Genomic DNA, 22,500 nt, shown 5'->3' with positions numbered 1-22,500 from the left:
AGTCAGACCGGCCTCCTCAGGAGGTCACGCACTGACAGCATGGCTACGACGTCGCCTGTTGGTAAATTCTCCTCCTGTCGAATACGCACGGCCAGCGAGGGCGATGGCACCATGACACGCCCCATGTCGATGATGGGGAGCCCCCTCAGCCCGGGGGTCCACCGCACCCTCCTGAGCAGGTCTCACACCATCACCGCACGCCCTTGTCGGACATTTGAATCCTCTTCCCTCCAGCACAGTAAGTCCATGTCCATGCCTCTGTCTCATTCCCCGCCCACGGCCGCCCCTAGTCTAGTAAGCCTGTCCTCATGTCCAGATAGTTGCGCTCCTCGTCCCTCAAGTTGCAGTGCTTCCTTCTCGGGCTCCCCCAGTGATGCAGGGTTTATATCGTGTGAGGAGTATGGCTCCAGCCCCATTGATGCACGGGACCTTCGGCTGCCTCTCACATTTGGTAGCAACACCCCTGAGTCTCTAAAAGCGGACACTCCTCCTTCGCGGGGCAGCAGTGGGCTTGAAGGATACATGGTAATGGAGCAAAATAGTGGCTATCTGTGGTTACCAGAGCGGGACAAGTCTTACCGAAAACGCACGTACTCCCTTACCACCCCCCGCCAGCAAAGGTGTCTCCCCCAAGTGTCTTCAGCCTCCCTTGATGAGTACACACTAATGAGGGCCACATATACAAGTGGAAGCCAGTCTTCTCGCAGATGTTCCCCTAAAGGAAGCTTCCCTGACGAGTACAGGGATGTCCAGATGAGTGACAGCAGTGGTTACATGCCCATGATGCCTGGCGCTGCGCCTCACACGTCAGGAGCTAAGACTGACCCTTACATGCCCATGAGCCCCATGTGTGTGTCTGCTCCTAAACAGATCATCAACCCCCGGACGCACTCTTCCTTGGCAGGGCTGGCCCCACATGCGAACTCCCCGGGCAGTGTTTCCCTGGAGGATAGCGGCTACATGCGCATGTGGTGTGGCATCAAAATGTCAGTGGAGAGCGCTGATGGAAAGCTGGCAAATGGCGAATACCTGAACATGTCTCCTGTGGACCCTCTGTTGTCACTCCCAACCAGAGACAACACCCTCAGTAATTCTGGAGGAGAACCCCACCCCAAGCACCAGCACAGACAGCCTTACACTTACAGCACCCTCCCGCATTCACTTAAAGGCCAATTGCTACGTAACTGTTCCGTTGACACTGACCAGTATGTAGTGATGTGTTTACAGAGACAGAGGATAGAGGAGGAGTCCAGCTACTGTCCTGTCTCTCCAGGAGACTCTGTGGCGTCACCGGGCGGAACCCCTTCATCTGCTCCCCCTCCCCTTAGATTGGCTCGGAGTGACGGAGGCCTGGCGCACAGGGGTAGGGCGTGTCGGCCCACCCGCTTGGCTCTGGATTCCCTCAGAACCTTACCATGTATGAGTGAACACCCGCTCCCCTCTGAGCCACGCAGCCCCGGGGAGTATATCAACATCGACTTCAGCAGTCCTTCCAGTGACGTGGTGGCATCCACTGAGGGCGCCAACAGGGGATCACCATCGCTCTCGGACTATGTTAACGTGGAGCTTGCCTCGCCAAAAACTGTGGACTCCCCAGTTGTGCATGACATGCAGGAAGAGGAAGGAAAAAGGGCAGAGGTGAGGGGGGTGGTGGATGAATATCCCCTCCAGCATCACAAGATTCAAGTCAAGGACGACTACACTGAGATGACTTTCGGTCCTCTGTGCAGCACGGATCCCGCCCCCCTCCCTTCCAGCCCCACCGCCTGCGTTCAAAGACTGAGCCTTGACAGCAGCCTTGTGATTGACAGGGTAACACCCGCGCCTGTGGACTCGTTTCTCCTCCCTTCAATGTCTGTCACCCTTGCAGACCCTCACAGGGGTGCAAAAGTAATCCGGGCTGACCCTCAGGGACGCCGGCGACACAGCTCAGAGACCTTCTCCTCCACCACCACTGTCACACCTGTGTGCCCATCCTTTGCCCACGACACCAAGCGCCACAGCTCAGCCTCAGTGGAGAACGTGTCTCGTGGCGTGAGGAGCGCCGAGGAACAAGACGAGGAGTACGTGAGCAGCAGCATGTGCAGGGAGACGTCTGCGGGCTATCAGAACGGACTCAACTACATTGCCTTAAACTTGATGGAGGGTACCCTCGGAGGGTGCAGGTTAGGGGGCTGCGACGGACTCCTGAGATTCAAGCCGGCCTGCGGCTGCAAGGGCAGCATGAACGGCTTCAACTCCAGCCCTTATGCCAGCATGGGCTTTAAGGAGACTACTGCCGCAGCCGTGAAAGGTGAGTGCCTCTGCATGTTGTACACACACACACTCATTCAAGGAAGCTTTCATTCATGAAGGGAGTGGTATCATCACTGGAGCAGGATCTGTCGTACTGCTACTGTGTACTCTGCAGATTGACTCGTGGTTGCTAAGCAGCGCCCTGCTCATTTTCATTCCCGAGTTGTGAAAAATTGTGAGAGCGTGGTGTGCCAGCCTGCCTGCCTGCAGCGACTGTGTTGACTGTGAACACTCATGGCCTAGCTCAAAGCTGATCATCCGAATTGATGTAAGCCTAATCAAAAAGAACATTGCATTCTTTTCGGTTTGTTGCTCAACAACATAGCAACCTACATAACTTACTGGAGTTGCGCAGTTTTACGTGTCACGGCGACCGAGGCAAGTTGTTCCTAACATGGCTGTGAGGTGCAGTCGGCAATGTTTAGTTAGGATTAGTCACCCCCTTGTCACACCCATGACACGTGGAGAAATCCCACAGTGCTGTTTGCACTACTTTTATGACACAATCTATCGAGAATCTTCTCTTGTTTTACTTTATTTACCTAAAAGACATCGGGTGTGTTCACATGGTTATCAAAACTCAGGTGTGTGCCAAACAAGTGGGCCTGCTTGAGATGTGTGTCGGTCCTCAAGGAAGTACACTTTATTGCTGGTCAGTTTACTTGAGTTAAAAAGTAAACGCTGCCCCGACCAAAGACACGGACAAGTGTTAAAATGGAATTTCAAAGAAGGCAAATATGTAAGATAATGCATTGGAAGTGCTTTCCGTCTTCTTTGCTATCTCACTTTCAATGTGTGTGACAAAGGCGCTTTTTAAAAGTACGTTTTAGAAGCTTCTTGTGAAATTTAACCAAAAAATAACCTAAGTATTAAACAGAGCAGACAGCATGCAGACAGCCTTTTGGTCTGGAATATTTGAGTTCTTTCTAAATGCAGCCTTTGATCCTATGAAACTATTAGTCTGAATGCTAACAAACCACATCAAAGTATTTTTGGTCTGGAACTAGCGTGAAGGCAGGAATAGTGTAAGACCTGATATAGTGACACCTGCAAAGAACCAGCATTTTGCACCTAAGTGTAAAAACAGGTTTATGGCTCTTGTATTGGTTCCTATTGTGTTTATATGGCTGAATACTACACTGTTGACGCATTGTCTTTCCGGGAAAGAACAGTTGCCATCAAAATATCACCTTTCACCTCATTCTCTGTGCTGTTGCATCTCTGGCTTTTCATGCCTCTCTAAAAGGCAGGGATTATTTACATGGATAGGTGACCTAACGGGGGCATGTCAGAAGTCGCTGTTGTACGAAAAAAGACAAATCCAGCAATGGGACTGGTTGTCAAGTATCTCCCCCTTGGTTGAGGAAAAACACAAAGAAGTCTTAATTGCTGTTGGTAGTTTGTGTGCCGGTCGTGGTGCTTCTTCTTCTTTTTCTAGCGAGAGCGCTCAGTGCAAGTCATCGGGCTCCCCACAAAAACAAGTGAGTCAGTTGTTTATCAGTTGTCAGGTACTGGGTTTCAGGGCTGGAATGCGGGGCAGTGTGCAAAGGTTGCTGGGAGAGGTGAAGGCTCACTTGTTTTTCTAACCTGGCAGCGTGGAAGACTGAAAGGGGGTGGGAGTTTTGTGTTGTTTTTTTTGCTATGAGCAACTTCCTAAACATGGTTGTATGAACACATGGATATGTCTTGTCCTTTTCATAGTATGCTTTTTATGAACAAAATCTTGGACTTTGAATTGATTGATCGGCCACACAAGAATAACTTTTCGTAAGACAAAATAATATAAACACATTTTAATAAAATAAATGGTGACTGACATGCTGAAAATCGTAACCGATTGTTTATACCATGGGTGTCCAGAGTGCGGCCCACAGCTTATTTTTTACCGCCCAAGGCACATTCTAAAAACACTATTACCGTATTTTCCGCACTATAAGGCGCACCGGATTATTAGCCGCACCTTCTATGAATTACATATTTCATAATTTTGTCCACCAATAAGCCGCCCCGGACTATAAGCCGCGCCTACGCTGCGCTAAAGTGAATGTCAAAAAAACGCTGCGCTAAAGTGAATGTCAAAAAAACAGTCAGATAGTTCAGTCAAACTTTAATAATATATTGAAAACCAGCGTTCTAACAACTCTGTCCCAAAATGTACGCAAATGTGCAATCACAAACATAGTAAAATTCAAAATGGTGTAGAGCAATAGTAACATAATGTTGCTCGAACGTTAATGTCACAACACACAAAATAAACATAGCGCTCACCTTCTGAAGTTATTCTTCATTCGTAAATCCTTCGAATTCTTCGTCTTCGGTGTCCGAATTGAAAAGTTGCGCAAGCGTGGTATCCAAAATGGCCGGTTCCGTCTCGTCGAAGTCATCGGGAGTCAGTGTCGCTGTTGTTCTGTGAATCCTGCCTTCCGGAAAGCTCGGACCACAGTTGTGACCGAAATATCTGCCCAGGCATTTACGATCCACTGGCAAATGTTGGCGTATGTCGACCGGCGCTGTCTGCCCGTCTTAGTGAAGGTGTGTTCGCCTTCGGAGCTGTGTGAAAAAAGCCACCCGGCCTCTTCGCGTAAACTTCCCTTAACCACTCGCTCATCTTTTCTTCATCCATCCATCCCTTCGAGTTAGCTTTTATGATGACGCCGGCTGGAAAGGTCTCTTTTGGCAAGGTCTTCCTTTTGAATATCACCATGGGTGGAAGTTAGCATGGCAAGCTAGAACCACAGTGAAGGATGACTTCTCATTCCCTGTGGTGCGAATATTCACCGTACGTGCTCCCGTTCCACAGTGCGGTTCACAGGAATATCAGCTGTGAAATACGGTAGTAATCCGTGTGCGGATGGAGAGATTGCGTCTTTTTATGAACCGGATCGCTTAGTAGGAGCCATTTTGTGGTCTTTACAGATGTAAACAGGAAATGAAACGTACGGTGATATCCGCGCGTTTTTTCTTCTTCTTCCGGGGGCGGGTGGTAGCTTACAGTAGAAGAAGAAGCGCTTCCTGTTCTATGGGGGCGGGTGCTTTCCTTGGCGGTTGCTTGCGTAGAAGAAGAAGCGCTTCCTGTTCTACCGGGAAAAAAGATGGCGGCTGTTTACCGAAGTTGCGAGATCGAAACTTTATGAAAATGAATCGTAATAAAGCGCACCGGGTTATAAGGCGCACTGTCAGCTTTTGAGAAAAATTGTGGTTTTTAGGTGCGCCTTATAGTGCGGAAAATACGGTACTAAAATAGAAGTAAAACCCAGATAAAATGTAAAATTAATGTAAAGTAAACAAGTGTAATGTAACGAGAACAAGTTGAAATGTTGACGCTAATAACACAAAGCTGACACGCAGGTAGTTTTTTTTCTCCTAAAAAAATGTTTTTGGTGTAGAACAGGGTCTCTTAACCTTTTTGACCTCTGGGCCCAGCTTTTCAACTACAAAGGGGCCCGTGGCCCACTCAAATATTAACACTCCTACTCTAACATATTTAAAGTTTAACAGGCTAAACCTTGTCAAATAGTATAAAAGCATCTGTTTATCATTAATCAAGATTATTATCAAGGCTTAGGTCAGGCTAATTACAAAAATGTATACTAATCAAATTTACTGCAAAAAAAGGGACTCATAAACAATGATGGAAAATAAATGTACATACAATTGCGCAGTGCTAATATGAATAAATTCAAACTAAATAATACATATTAATACTATATCTGTTTGTTAAATAAACTGTCGATACAATTAAAGTGCAAATGAAAATACAGCTTCACCACTTTTGTCATAATTTTTGCATTTAGGAAACGTCTCTATGACTTTAGTTCCAGACTTCTTCTGTTTGTTTGAGATTGTCATTACTGCCACAAGTGGCGCAAACGTGTATTACAACTGAGCATCGCTGCTGCCCATACGGACCGCAGCTGAGAAACAGTTGTTTTTTGGCGGCCCAACAATGGTTAAGAAACACTGGTTTAGAACATAGCTTTAACTAGATACGTCACTTCCCTTTTAGCTTTCAGCCTACAGCGAGCCTAAGTTAGTCGGGCAAAAGTGCTAACAGAGTATTCCATTGTTGTAGATGGCACGAAAACGAATACAACAAGAATGCAGGAACATTGCTGCACATGGTTGCAAAATATGCCGTGCGGTTGAGAAAAAGAAACAGAGTAATATTTTTGTAGATACGTTTTTTCAAATTTAATGTTGTGGAATTATAGCACATGTTTCTATGTTTTCCATCAAGTAAACCATATGAAGATTAATTAAGGAAAAGAGCAAGTTATGATTAATTTTCAATATACAACGCATTGTATTGCATTGCCTTAATGGTAAATTGGCCTCAACTAAGATGGCAGCCACGTAGGCACGTCGCTTACATTGACTGCTACAGCGCTCTGACGGATCGACATATGTCTGTGGGTTTTGAAAATGAAAAACATCAAAATGGCCCCCACATCCTTTAATTTTTCAGTGTGCTGCCTTCAGTGGAAAAAGCTTGGACCCTCCTGGTTTATACAACTTGATAACCTATTAGGTCGCTGTTACGTAAACACACTTAAGCCTGGTGTATACTCTCGTGTCACGTAACGCCGTCTTGTCCCCTCCTTCTGCCTTCATGCACCTCCCAAAAATCCTAAATTAGTGTTGCCGGCAAGGAGGGTCCCTGAACACAGGCGAGCAGACTTTGTGCTTGAAATGCAAACATTATTGTATGAAATAAAACAAGAGTGATTAAACATTTGCATGAAAACTGATCGTTTTTCATCTTATTACCGGTATGTTGTTGTTGCGTCCAGAAGAAGTCGCAAAGTACAACACTCTTTTTAACTTTTATTGCCAATCTTGTGCTAACACAGGTTCAAATCTGACACCCCCTTGTTTTTTCCCCCACACACGTCAATAATCTTTCAGGCACGGTATATGTTAACACTGAACAGATCAATACAGATAAACACAAGCATGTCGTTAACTTACAATAGTTATTTAACAGTTTTCTTTACATGATAGCTCTCTCTTGTCCCATGTCTCGAACGGCCGAATAGCGTCCTCTGCCGCGACTTGTTCAGAAGTTGCAGTCCATCTTCACGAAGGTGTTTTCCTCTAGTTTATAAGTAAAACGCCCATTAAAAGTAAACTGATGATTCTGAATGATTAGTTCCAGTGTAGACGAAAATTTCGATGTTGTGGTTGTCGTCTATCGTCACTCTTCACATGAAGGAAATACAGTATCTCGTCAAGGAAAGCTGCAGGTGCTCCTTCTGGACACACTGCCCCTTAGTGTTTTGGACGAGAATTACAAGGAAGAACTATAAATAAAAAAAGACGCTACAAGCTACATGACGCGAGAGTATATTCCAGGCTTTAGAGCAAGGGTTCCCAAAATGAGAACCCAAAGTATGTCCCCGATCCGTTTTTATTAGGTTTCTGACTGTAAGGGTAAATTTGTAAGTGCTTAACGTTTTAAAATTTGTATTAATTGATCGTCAATCAGTTTTTGGACAAAGGTATTTTTATTCCATATAGGTTGCAAAAAAATCAATCTCTGTTGAATCAATCATTAATTTGTATGTTAAGGGAAGTATTATGGTAATACATACAATATTTGGTCAAGACTCCCTTGAAAAAGAGGTATATTTTCCTGGTTAAATAAAGGTTTAAAAATAAATAAATATATGTAGATATTTATTTTTTGTAAGTTACGGTTGTTGGAAGCTGTACTAGTAGTAGTACTAGTAGTAGTAGTAGTAGTAGTACTACTACTGCTGCTTCTACCACTTCTTAGGGAAGAGATTAAGCGTCTTTATTTCTCGCTATCGCCTCCCCCGGTCCAATAGTTTACATTCCCTTCACAGTTTCCCAGTTTGAAACAGTAGGAACTTAAATCCTATGTCCTCATTTGGCATTTGCAGTCACCCTGTGGTGGGGGGCGCGGAGAGGGGTTGGGCTTAGGGGTGAGGAAGGGGAAGGGGAGGCAGTTGCTTCTCTAGAATTCAACATGCGAATAAGTGGGAGTGCATTCTATATATTGCTTGCTGTAGATGGAGTTTCTTGTTGCGGTGTGTAGTGTAGTAGTGGCTTTATTTAATGGGGGGGGGGGGGGGGGGGGGGTTTCTACAAACTCAGGGTCACGGTGGGTTAATTTTTATTGGGTTGTTGATTTAAAATGTTGCAGTATGTTTTATTGATCATCACAGTGATTTATTAGCTAATAAAAAAAACAGCCTGCCTGTCAGTGTGAGCTATGTGTTATAGCTGGCAAAGAGTATCATTATTAGTGTTATAAGAAGTAACATTTTTACTTTTTATCATTACATTTAGGCCCTTTTGCTCCTTTTTTTTTTAAAAATTGTTTTTATTTTTAGGGCCAATTAAAAAAAAACCCTACATCAATGTTACGGTAATACAAATAAACATATATTTTAGACAGTGGGGTTAATTGGTTGGTTGTTTTGGTGCTTTGACTTGACTGTTCTACTCTTAAAGGCCCGCTTCCTGACCTCACCGAGAATGTGAACTTTGAACTGCAGCAGGCGAGGCTTTGAGAAATGAAGCCATTTTTCACGGAATTATACCCTATGGAGCGTACAAAATTCTGGGTTCGACCACCTTTTCCTCAACCACCCCCAACCTCTCCGTTGTAACAGAATGCATGGTTGCATTTAGGGGAGAATCTGACTCACTCTCTCCATGCCTTGCCGAATATAGCAACCCAATACACACACACACACACACACACACACACACACACACACACACACACACACACACACACACACACACACACCGTTCCACTTTGTCGGTGCGTCTTCCTGTCTGCATATGCGCAGCCGCCAGCAGATGGTCGAGAGCGGGTTGTGTGTGAAGGGGGGTTCAGTCAGGAGTATTTGCACCTGCCCCGCCAAGCAGCACTCACTGGTTATCTGGCTCTTTTAGGAGGAGAGTGACAATACGCTAATGACCGGCCACCATCTGCCACAACAACAGGGAGAAGGTGGTGTGTGTGTGTGTGTGTGTGTGTGTGTGTGTGCGCGCGCGCGCGCAGAGGGAGGTGTGTGTTCAAGAAACCCCTCCCCCTCGTTTTTTTTTTGCATCCTCCCTCCCCCCGATTCCCCGCCCCTTCTCTCTCCAGGCATCGCTTTCTGTTTTGCAGAAATCATGTGATGCAACCAACCCTGCCCCTCCTCCTACTCCTTCTTCATTGACACACACATGCTATATTTGGCATCGCTGCACATTTTCTTGTTGTTGTTGGGCTTCCTGTATGCAGTGATCCATGTAGCAACTTAAGCTAACCATATAGAAGTAGTGTGAGCAATAATATATAGTATACATACTCATGGCTTCTCCAAACAAGGCCTTAGCATCGCTATTTTAATGTCACACCATAGGCGAAGGGAACACTTTGATTCTTTTTTCCCCCCTCACCTGTCCCTCTTCCCCTACAGGCAGCATGATACATAACTCTTAAGAGTACAGTACTCTAGGGCGGGATGTTCTGTTCGCAGATAGGAGACAAAGTCAACCCTCTTCCCAATTTAGCTCGCAGGTAAGAAGGCTTACATTCACTTTGTGGGATTTAACATTGTAGAGCGGCTTGGTTTGTCTAGAGCTGTGCGTGCTGTGGCCTCTTGAGGGTGAACTTTGACCTAAACCTAACTACACGGTCAAATTAAATATATTTGTCCATAATGGACTACAGGTCAAATTATTAATACATTTGCCGATTTTTTTCTTCTTCACATTTTTAAAATATTATTTAAATGGTAAGAAAATACTGTAAAAATGCCAAAACATCTAATAAATACACATGAATTTTCCCTATTTATTTTAAGGAAAGAAAATGTGTGCTTGTTGCTGGAATGAAACCATTGTACTTCTTGTAGTTAGTCGAGAATCTGTTAGTCAAAGGTATTTTTTAAAATTACGCAATAGAACAACAGAAATGCCAAGCATTCTTGAGATAAAGCCGTGTACTTTGTTTTTCTTGTCGTAGGTGAAAGCACCTTTACTAATTAGTTAATTTAACAGGTAAATGCTTACAATAGTAAGCACCCCACTCACATTTCTGCATATATCTTTGAGGGAGAGTACTACAGAAAGTAAACTTGGATATACGTACTTAAGAGTAGTCAGTAGGAACGATAAACGCTAATAGTGAAAACCGTGGTAAAACTCCCAACTGTTAGTATTACCGTATTAAATCAAAATGATCCTGAAACCGCAATTGATAACCACACTTTAATAAACTTGTGGACTGACTAGTATTAGCTTGCTAGCTAGCTTAAATGCTAACATAAACACAAGAGACATTATTGTCTTTCCCCATTAAGAAACATTATACCCCCATTTGAACCTGTTTGAACACTAAACAACTAGGATATTCACATTGAACATACAAGCTGTGCCGTGCTGTGTCTTGGCACAAAGTTATCGATCTATACTCGACAGTGTCGAGTTGACACAGACGGAGGTGTTTTAAACAGGAAGTGAACTCTTACAAATCAAGCGTCTTTTCTTTTCGTTCTCGCCATTTCTGGGTCTAAATTGGCTGTCAAAGTGTACCAACTTGTTGGAATACGCCTTCATCCTTCTACTATCCACCTGAGAGGCATTATTTATGATCTACAATAAACTTCCACAAGCGAGGAAGTAGCTTACCACTCAATATAGACACACGAGCCAGTGATCACGGCGCCGCTGTTAATAGTTTGTCTGTGTTAGCACTTATAATAACAATATCACAAATATTTGGGTAATATTCAAGTCATGAAATGTAAATGGAGTATTGTTGCTGCTTTTTGGATGGTTATTGATTGGGTTTTATAGGAGGAATAGAGTACCTCCCCTTGGCTCCGCTGTAAGTGGACTTTTATTTACGTTTATTTACAGGTTAGAATGCATTTTTTTTTAAATCCATTCGTCGTCATGTCTCTCAAAATGATTGTGAACGATAGGCCAAATTTAAAAAAAAAAAAAGTGCAGTTCCCCTTTAAATACGCAGACATAGTATCCGCACGGCTGCTGTAATAGAGCGCACATGAGAGTGGTGGTGCCTGTGTGTGTGTGTGTGTGTGTAAACTGTGAAGCGATGAACAGAGGAGATTCTTTATTTTTGTAATTTTTTTAATGCCCACATGTATAATTTCAACGTTGTTGATGTGCATTTTATTAAGGCAAGCAGAAAATCTTTATTTCAGCTATTTTTCCTATAATGAGCATAGAGGCTATGAAGTACGCACAGCTGTTGTTGTCTAAATAGCTGGCAGATAATTCTCTAACATGGTAGTGATAGTGTCATGGTTTAGAGCTACATGAGTACTGCCAGCAATTAAGAGCTCTGGTTCAACTGTGACATTGTGAGGCAAAATAATGAAAAGTAGCTTAATCACACCTCTAAGATGGCTCCAAGTGCTTTGCTGAGGAAGATGAAAGTATGTCTCCTCCAGACCTATACTACTAAACAAGTTGTACACTGACTACTCTGAAGCATGTCCAAGTGTACTTTCTGTAGTATCTCCCTCGAAGATATGCTGAAATGTGGATGTGTACTCACTTTTGGGAGATACTTTTTTATTTAACTAATAGTTGTCTTCAACAACTACAACTATTCTAAACCGATGTTGCATTCTGTTGTTTAGTCCAAGGTTGAGCACAGCGAGCAGGGCTTTGTTTTTGTTGTGGCAGAGCAAAGATGTGGGAGGTCAGAGGTCACGAGGCAGTCGCCGCTGTTTGTTTAGTGGAGTGGCTCTGCGATAGAGGAGGAGCTATCCAGCCAGCGGGAGGCTGGAATGTAAACACAACATATCCCAGCCTGCTCATCTCTCGGAGAGAAAAACCTTACGTCACTCTTGACATTTTTACCTTTGAAGGTTGTTTGGTTACATGTCAACAGTATTATGGAGCCTGAATATACAAACTTGAAATTGGAAAACTTCTGTAGGGCTACTAGTAGTTGGTTGTTTCAGTCTCAACTAGTTTGCTGTGGAAAGAAGTACGACTACGGCTGTATATCAACAATTACCATTATTGTCCCTATGGAAACACAACTACGTTTGTATATTTCAAGTTCTTGGCACTCCATCCAGCCTGGATCTTGACCAATTATTAGTTACACTCATTAAACGATTAATCAAAGCAAATTAATACAAATCAGAGCTGTAGAGATAATCTACAGAAAACCAACACAATAAAATTTAATAATTTCTTTATTAATCGCAAATTTAGAAAAGAACGAAAGAAAATGACTCGTTTTGAGTGTTGGTCTATTACCTGTTAGACCTCAAGCAACTGTTATTAGACAACCTTATTGCAAGATGTGTAGAGAAGCCTGTTCAACTCTTACAAACCCATAGCATTGCATCAGAAGTCAACATGCATAATTTAATAACCTTGAAGAGTACATTTCAGCACAGTTCAGTGATTTAAAACTGTTTTACTGCCAATAACTATCAGACATTTTTATTATAAGATGTGTAGAGAAACATGTTCCTTTTTTATTGTATGTCTACAAATGTATACCAGTAGAAGTCACCGTGCTTCCATAATATTAAAAAGTCAAATTTGCATAATAGTCAAAGGCAACCTATAAGAGTACCTGCAAAACCTGTTTTACTGCAAATAACTGTTATCAGACACTTTTATTTCATTTTTACAATTCTAGAGCAGAATAATTCAACATGCTTCCATAATATTAAAAAAGTAAATGTTGCATTAGAGCACAGGTGTCAAACTCAAGGTCCGGGGGCCAGATGTGGCCCGCCACTTCATTTTGTTTGGCCCTCGAAAGCCTGGAAATAATATGTATCAATAAAGTACTGTAACTTATCTTACTAAATGTATTCTTTATTTGTATTTTGGGAGGAAAAATAAATGTACTCTATGTAATCGCAAATGATGTTAACTCAAATATTGTCTAATTATGCAAAAATATATCATCAAGCATTCAAACCATTTTTTAAATAGAAATAAATACTAATAATGATTTCAAAGCAAGTTAATTGTGCAATGTAGAAGTAGCAATAGATTTCATGGTCAAATTGTGAAATGTACTCTGTTTTTTACAGCATTTTTCTCTAAATGAAAAACACAGTACTTTTTTTTACTGTAGTAAACTGTGGTGCCGTTTTGGCATTTACAGTAATACACTGTAAAATCTAAAGTTGTTGATTTGCGGTAAAAAAAACAACTAACAAACTGGCAGCTCAGGTGCCAAAATTGTACTGTAAAATTGCAGTTTTTTTATTTACAGTAAAAAAACAAATGTAAATTTACAGTAAAATTCTGGCAAATGAGCTGCCTTTTTTTAAACCATAAAAACAGCACTACTGTTTTTCCATTTACAGTAACATACACTACATTTTGAGGTGAATACATTGCAACTTACAATATTTTTGTTTTTAAAACATCTACTAATAAAATGCATAGAAAAATTGTGTAATAAAAGTATTCACTGTTAGAAGCGGCCCTCAGTGAAAATGACTTTGACACCTCTGCATTAGAGGAAACATTTCAATGATAAACACCTGCTTTAGACTTAGACTTAGACAAACTTTAATGATCCACAAGGGACATTGTTCCAAAGGATGAAAAGTGTAAGGATGGAAAGGATATTGCAGGTATAAAGTAGTCTAAAAATGTACCGTAGTAGCAATATAAAATATAACCTTTATGTAATATTTACATATTATATAAACAGTATATGATATGTACTGATATATTATATTATATTATATTATGTTTTTATATAATATATACAATATATAACAATTACCATGTACAATATTACAGGATATGTAACAGCTGCAGCATAAACTAGAGAGTAAATCCAGCAGAAAATATACATTATAAACAAAGAGAGGTAGCTAACATATAAGCGGTCAGGTAATAGACCGATTTCATCTATTGCTGTATAGTGAGTGATTATACTGCTTGATGGAGTGCGGAATGAAGGAGTTCTTGAATCGAATACTGTGTGGGTATGAAGCTGAAGGAGCCTGTTGGAGTCTGAACTCCGTTGTCCCTCAATTGTCTGGGGGAGTGGGTGGGCAGGATTGTCCATGATGGCGAGCAGTTTGTCCAGTGTCCTCCTGTCCCTCACTGACACAAACGCCTCCAACTGCGTGCCAATAGTTTGACCAGCTTTCCGGATCAGTTTGTCAATCCGGTTTAAGTCCCTTTTGCTGGTGCTGCTCCCACAACAAACCACTGCAAAGTACAGGGCACTGGCCACAACACACTGATAAAAGATCTCCAACAGCTTGTTGCACACATTAAAGGACCTAAGCTTCCTCAGTGAAAAAGAGTCTGCTCATGCCCTTCTTGTAAACAGCTTTGCTGTTGTCCTTCCAGTCCAGTCTGCTGTTCAAGTGGACTCTACTTGTACTGGTATTTGTTTACAGCAAATACCCGTTATCAGACAACTTTTATTTTAAGATGTGCAATTATTTTTTACAAATCTGTGGCATTACATTACAAAAAGTAAATTTTGCATAACAGCCGCCCTTTAAGAGTAAATGTAGAAGGGTAGTTGTGTTAAAAAGTACAAATCACAGAGGGGGAGGTACAAGGTTTTCATTGACTGGTAAATGACACAACTGTACAGAATCAATGTTTCAAAAGGGAATATGAAAACACGTGAAAAGTTCAGATAGAAAAAGCTAGAAGAGCGAAGGGTGGGCATGTTTACGTCGGAAGAGACCAGGCTGCTAATAATGCCCCCCTAGCTCCCTTTGAATGGAGCCAGGCTAAATTTAGCCTGCTAGAGTTAAATAAATAATGAACCGAGTGAGTGAGGGTTAGTGGGAGGAGGATGGGGGGCCAAAGAGGTGTGTTCATGTACCCCCCCCCACCCCTCCCAAAAAAGAAAAAGGGAGGAGGGGTTTAGGAGCCATTGGGTTCACTCCTTGATGTACCGCTTTCTTTCACCAACGCCCCTTTGACTCCTATCCCTGCTCTCTGACCACCACGTGTGTGTTTGGAGACATGATGACATTTATTTATCGTCTCCTCACCACACTGCTTTATTAATCTTAAACTGTCAAGTGATTCATTTTCCCGGCAGATCTCAGTCATTCTCACCAGAGTGTTTGCCTCAACAGGCTACTGTCTGGACCAGCCCTGACACACACACACACACACACACACACACACACACACACACACACACACACATGCATACGAACAGATTGTTATGGGCCGTCGGTCCCATGACCTCACTGCATTCCCGCTCCTCTCAGTCAGGTTGATTCTGTTACCGTGGTTTTTCCACCCTTCTTTTTTTTTTTTTTGCCCTCCAGTGAACCCAAACACTGACTAAGTGTACATTTTCTTCCAAATTCTATTTCATTATGACACGATCCTCTCACTTTTTGCAATTTATGATGCCAACGGCCGAGAACAAAGTGTGTGTTTATAGTAGGAGCGTTGTGGGGAGGCGGGGGTCAGCCAGGACTGAATGAAAGGTTTGTTTTAGAGAATGACGATCACATCCAGCTTTGTGAAAACAGCTCTTGTTCGCCTCCGGGGGAAGAAATGCGGCGGGCTGAGCTGCTGTGATTGTGTGTGTTGTCGGCCGGGACTTCCTGTTTGATGGCTGCATGCAAATGAAAGCTCGCAAACAAGTGCACGGGGGCGGGGGCAAAGGTCAGCACTGTTTTCCACTGGGACAGAAAGCGACACTGTGGCGGAGCTATGAATGAGAATAAATAAGTGTAATCTGCATTGTACACAAAATTAATAACACAGAAACTTAACAATTTGACATCATTCACTTGTTTACATTAAAGCAAAAATATGTAATAATTTTAGCCTACTTCAAAATTGTGTTGATGATACACTTGGGATAATGTGAATAGCATCTTACCTTCAAGTGACCTATTTTATTAGTTTGTATTATGGGTGGACAAGCCAGGACCCAACAAGTTCTGCTCACTAAAGTCTTAAGGCTTATATGGTTTCTTATTATGTGATTTTCATATTTAAAAAAAAAAAAAAGTATATTGCTAAATTATAAAATTGTTTTTTTCCTTTTTTTGTTTCAATTTTTGACAAGATCTTCTATTGTTTATTGTGAGTATTTTGTTTACATACTTTTATTTTTTTTTTTTAAGCTTGCTGTTAGTATATATTATGTTTTATTATATAAACCTCTCCAAAAAATGTGTTCCATAATTTATTTCCATACATTATTTCTAGTTGGTCGGTATTTTTCTCCAGTTTTTTGTTATTAGATTTGTATCTAATATTTAATTATTACGGTTAATATATTTCATAGTTGCATGTAGATTTTTTTTGTTTTTTTGTACACTATATTGCCAAAAGTATTTGGCCACCTGCCTTGACTCACATATGAACTTGAAGTGCCATCCCATTCCTAACCCATAGGGTTCAATATGATGTCGGTCCACCTTTTTCAACTCTTCTGGGAAGGCTGTCCACAAGGTTGCGGAGTGTGTTTATAGGAATTTTCGACCATTCTTCCAAAAAGCGCATTGGTGAGGTCACACACTGATGTTGGTGGATAAGGCTTGGCGCTCAGTCTCCGTTCTAATTCATCCCAAAGGTGTTCTATCGGGTTCCGGTCAGGACTCTGTGCAGGCCAGTCAAGTTCATCCACACCAGACTCTGTCATCCATGTCTTTATGGACCTTGCTTTAAAAGTACATTTCAGCACAGTTCAGTGATTTAAAAACAGTTTTACTGCCATTAACTGCAATCAGAAATTTGTATTTTAAGATGTGTAGAGAAACATGTTCCTTTTTTTATTATTTCATGTCTACAAATGTATACCAGTAGAAGTCACTGTGCTTCCATAACATTAAAAAGTCAAATTTGCATAATAGTCAAAGGCAACCTATAAGAGTACCTGCAAAACCTGTTTTACTGCAAATAACTGTTATCAGACAATTCTAGAGCAGAATAATTCAACTTGCTTCCATAACATTAAAAAAGTCAATGTTGCATTAGAGCACAGTCATGTTGGAAGAGGAAGGGGCCTACTCCAAACTGTTCCCACAAGGTTGGGAGCATGGAATTGTCCAAAATGTTTTGGTATTCTGGAGCATTCAAAGTTCATTTCACTGCAACTAAGGGGCCAAGCCCAACTCCTAAAAACAACCCCACACCATAATTCCTCCTCCACCAAATTTCACTGTATTTGTTGCACCGGTGGCATCCCATGACAGTTCCACGCTGGAAATCACTAAGCTATTCTTTCATAAATGTTTGTAGAAACAGTCTCCATGCCTAAGTGCTTGATTGTATACACCTGTGGCCGGGCCAAGTGATTAGGACACCTGATCCTGATCATTTGGATGGGTGGCCATATACTTTTGGCAATATAGTGTATTATTAGTTGACATGTTTTATTTTTGCATATTTTTGACAAATAAATTCCACATGTTCCAAACATCTTTTAATCTATTATGTATTCTAATTTTAAACCAGAATTATATGTTGTGTATAAATCTAATTAAACATTCTATATATTTTCCCACCTTATAAGATATTTGCATATGTTGTGTATGGCTCAAAAAGGTAAAGTGTAAGTAAGTTGTTGCTGTGTTTGGAAGTTGTCCCAAACGTTGTAATACACATTACTGCCACCTACAGTACTGGAGAGGAATACTATTGCCCAATTATGAATCATCTTTATCAGCTCTGCCATTTATCATCACAATAATACATTTGTTTTCTTTGTCTTTCAGAATGAAGGGCACTGACCCCGGCCCCTTTTCTTCCCTGACTCTCCTCCTGGTCGTCGGGTTGGGCCGCCGCAGCCAAGTGACGATGTCGCCTCGGCAACAGCTGGACCGCACACTGCAGCCGATGTCCTCTGACCCCCCCCCCAGCTGTCGTCTCCGAGAGGTCACAGGGACCGCAGTCGTCACCATAGCAACACAGACACTTGACCTTTGCCCCACATGTTCCTTTGAGGAGCCTTTGGGCGCTGCTGCTGATGACCTAAAACAAGACTTGTTGGTAACTCCTGAACTGATGTGTTCATGCAGGACTGCAAATGTTCACCATAGAACCATTGAGACACAAAACCACATCTGGAGAACACATGCACAAGCATGGCAAAAAAAAAAAAAAAGAATGCATACAAAAATATTTATTTATTTATCGCGGATGTATGCATTTGGTTTTCCAAATGTGTGAATTTCTATAAATAATGATAAAAAACAAATTTAAAAAAAAAAACCTACCTCAGCAAAAACAAACAAAAACAGGTTGGTTAAACACCCCCCATCGTTATATATAGAAATATATATGAAATATTTATTTTGTCTTTTTGATTTTTTAAATTTTTTTTAAGAACATGATCACCAATCCAAAGCCTTACTCTGGCCCAGGGGCTGTTAAGTTTGGACCTACACAACCGCAAAGAATGAGCCACTCTGAGATTTCCAAGCGACATTTATGACAATGTGTGCAAAGATGATTTATTGACTCCCCAAACACTGCAGCACACCTGTGGCCTGTCGTCTGAGCCCAAGTCTCAGCACCTCCAAACACTTTGGACCTGTTCACCTGTAAGTCCCCGCGCACCTGACAGGAAGTTATGACCTGTTTGTGGGGCGGGGAAGAGAAGCGAATGTTCTCTGAAGTTCTTGCTATGTCGAAAACTAGGGATGGGCATTGTAACGAAATCATAATTAGTGGGTTCATTCTTCTCTCCAGTCGGAGGAAAGGGCATGAAAAATGACAATACAATTTGCTAAACACACTTGATTTTCATAACATATTTCTTTTTTTTTTTTTTTTTTTAAATAACATTTTTTACCATTTTTTTTGCTAGTAATTTTTTTTTTTTATTATTAAAATGGACTTTATTTTTCTAAGATATCATCGTTTTTTGTCATGACATGATTTATTTTTTTAATGTAGAATTTTATTCTTTTTAATTCAAACTTCTTAAAATTTTGAACTTTTTTCTGACTTTGATTATACATTTTAACATAAATTCCGGCTTAAAAAAAAGAAAAAAAAAGTGAATATGACTTTTTTTATTTCAAAGTTTCAACTTTTTCTGACTGTTTAGACCAGGGATGTCAAACTCATTTTGATTGAGGGCCACACCACAGTAATGGCTGCTTTCAGAAGGCCAACTTGAAAAAAATTGTATTTACATTATGCATGCGAGTAATAACCTGTGATTAATCATGATTAATCAAAATGCATATACATTTGATTATAAGATATTTTTTTTTTATGTATAACTTGCTTTAAAATCATAAATAAAGGGGACGAGCAGATATTTACCTTTTTATCTTACAAAAATAGTTTTGCAATACAGTATATAATATAATTGGCATGATCAGATAATATTACATTTTAAAATATGCATTTTTGTTCAGTCAAAATTGAAAGAACGCATTTAGTAAAAAATAAAAACATTTAAATAAGTATTTTATTGAAACGCATTTATTCCAGGCTTTCGCGGGCCACATAAAATAACATGTTTGTGCACCAGTCGAGGAAAATGATCAAACGACATAAATAACATACTGTAATTTGATTTTGATATCATTTTTTTATCTTGATAGATTGAAAATTAACACTGATGAACATTATCACATAATGTATTCAGAAAATATAAATAATGACAGAGATAGAATACTATTAACCGCAACAGTTAAAATTGTAAAAATGAACCCAACAACATTATGATTTGTACAATTTCAGAATGTGCTCGTTCTATTTAAAAAAAAAAAGAAAACAATCTGAAGTAGTCTTTATTTTTAAGTTATCGTGCCGTGATTTTACCAGTCCGGCCCACTTGGGAGTAGATTTTTTTCCATGTGGCACCCGATCTAAAATGAGTTTGACACCCCTGCTGTGGACTTTAGCATTTTTACTGTAAAATCACAACTTATCTCATACATAACGCGTTTTTGTGCCCCCAAAATTTTATTTTTTCTAATAAAATTAAGGGTTTTTTTCTAATCATTTTGACTTTTTTTTTTTTTTTCCCACTTTTTTTCTAGTAAATGTTTTTTTTCTTTTTTTCTCTTCTGATATTACATTTTTATTTCTAAAACAATTACTTTTTACCAAAAATTTGTTTTCCATATTTGGCTTCATTCTTAATATATTATTCCTGTGCATACTATTTGATTGTGTCTAGCGGATGAATGAAATGTTGTCAAATGCCCATCCCTAGTCGTAACTGGACAACACACACACACACACACACACACACACACACACTCTCACCTGTTGCCTCATTGCGGTACCGAGCCATGTGGTCAGCTTGAGTCCAACTCACACCAGAGCCTCGCACCGCCATTTTTGGAAGCCTTGGTAGAATCCGGCTGGCGGAGCGAATGCATAGTCTTGCACTTACAAACTTTTAGTGGATTGTAAACACAAGACGTGTTGAATGTAATACACGCTGCGTTCCGAGGTTGGAAACGCACAAACCCCTGTACGAACACCACAAAGTGCGGTGAAACACACACACACACACACACACACACAAAAGGATCCAAACCTGTTTGCTGTTGATCTGAATTCACTGGTACTTGGAGAGTGTAAATAGTGTGAGGTTAGAAAAACGCCAAGTGAAATAAGTTCTGCTGTTTTGAAGTGTACATAGTTTGTGTTGGAGTGATACAACAAAAGCACTAATTAAGTTATACGCGAACCACTTGTGGTCCGGCTCTGATTTCTTCTTTTCTTCTGTAACACTCATGGATAGTATTGTCAAACACCATTTTTTATAATGCTGGAACTCCACTGCAAATTTGAAGAGAAACAAAGGAGTACTGAGGTACAAAAGGCATATATGCAATATTTACACTGAGTTTACTTACCAAGACCTACCAAATGTACAAATATTGTCGATACTGATTTTGACTGTTTTATCGAAAACTTTTTTCAGTTTTTGTTTTTGCTAATGGAGCCCATTTGTGTTTTTTTGAGCAGTGTTGATTGTTTTGTTCTTTTTGCATTCGGGTGGTGTATCTTTCTAAAAGCATCTAAAAGTTACTGTTGCTCACTTTTTTGCTGTGTTTTTTTTCCACTGTAAATATTTCACATCTTGCATATTATTATTGTGACTAAGAGATGATAATTTAAACTTACGTCTTTGCTTTAGATTGTATTGATTCTTTGTAGACACATGGAATAAATATTATTTAGGAAAACACACCTGCTTCCTTTTTCTTTAAACTCTTTAAACATATTTTCCGGAAACATACAAACTGGAACAGTTTCTTCATGATATTAATATAACTTTTTAACAAGTCAATGTTAAAAGTCCCAAACCCAACACATGTACAAACCCCGTTTCCATAGGAGTTGGGAAATAGTGTTAGATGTAAATATAAACGGAATACAATGATTTGCAAATCATTTTCAACCCATATTCAGTTGAATATGCTACAAAGACAACATATTTGATGTTCAAACTGAGAAAAACCATTTTTTTTGCAAATAATCATTAACTTTAGAATATGATGCCAGCAACACGTGACAAAAGAAGTTGGGAAAGGTGGCAATAAATACTGATAAAGTTGAGGAATGCTCATCAAACACTTATTTGGAACATCCCACAGGTGTGCAGGCTAATTGGGAACAGGTGATTGGGTATAAAAACAGCTTCCCAAAAAATGCTCAGTCTTTCACAAGAAAGGATGGTGCGAGGTACACCCCTTTGTCCACAACTGCGTGAGAAAATAGTCAAACAGTTTAAGAACAACGTTTCTCAAAGTGCAATGGAAAGAAATTTAGAGATTTCAACATCTACGGTCCATAATATCATCAAAAGGTTCAGAGAATCTGGAGAAATCACTCCACGTAACGAAACCAACATTGAATGACCGTGACCTTCGATCCCTCAGACGGCACTGTATCAAAAACCGACATCAATCTCTAAAAGGATATCACCACATGGGCTCAGGAACACTTCAGAAAACCACTGTCACTAAATACAGTTGGTCGCTACATCTGTAAGTGCAAGTTAAAGCTCTACTATGCAAAGGGAAAGCCATTTATCAACAACACCCAGAAACGCCGCCGGCTTCTCTGGGCCCGAGATCATCTAAGATGGACTGATGCAAAGTGGAAAAGTGTTCTGTGGTCTGACGAGTCCACATTTCAAATTGTTTTTGGAAATATTCGACATCGTGTCATCCGGACCAAAAGGGAAGCGAACCATCCAGACTGTTATCGACGCAAAGTTCAAAAGCCAGCATCTGTGATAGTATG

At 40.7% G+C, this 22,500-nt stretch overlaps 1 protein-coding gene across 7 annotated transcripts in view; it reads left to right on the top strand.

Annotated features, from left to right (window-relative positions):
- The window catches only part of irs2b (insulin receptor substrate 2b), an 86,906-nt gene extending 65,467 nt beyond the window's left edge, over positions 1-21,439 (top strand). For all 7 annotated transcript variants that reach the window (XM_072914478.1, XM_072914477.1, XM_072914476.1 and 4 more), the window contains 2 exons: positions 1-2,293; positions 17,994-21,439. The exon at positions 1-2,293 is cut by the window's left edge. In XM_072914478.1, coding sequence (XP_072770579.1) covers positions 1-2,293; positions 17,994-17,998 — 2,298 coding nt within the window. In that variant the 3' untranslated portion in view covers positions 17,999-21,439. The remainder of the gene's footprint in view (positions 2,294-17,993) is intronic.
- Positions 21,440-22,500: the final 1,061 nt, after the last annotated feature.

This window comes from Nerophis lumbriciformis, linkage group LG13 (genome assembly GCF_033978685.3).
Source record: "Nerophis lumbriciformis linkage group LG13, RoL_Nlum_v2.1, whole genome shotgun sequence".
Classification (NCBI taxonomy): domain Eukaryota; kingdom Metazoa; phylum Chordata; class Actinopteri; order Syngnathiformes; family Syngnathidae; genus Nerophis; species Nerophis lumbriciformis.
This window is presented reverse-complemented; position numbering and strand designations above follow the sequence as displayed.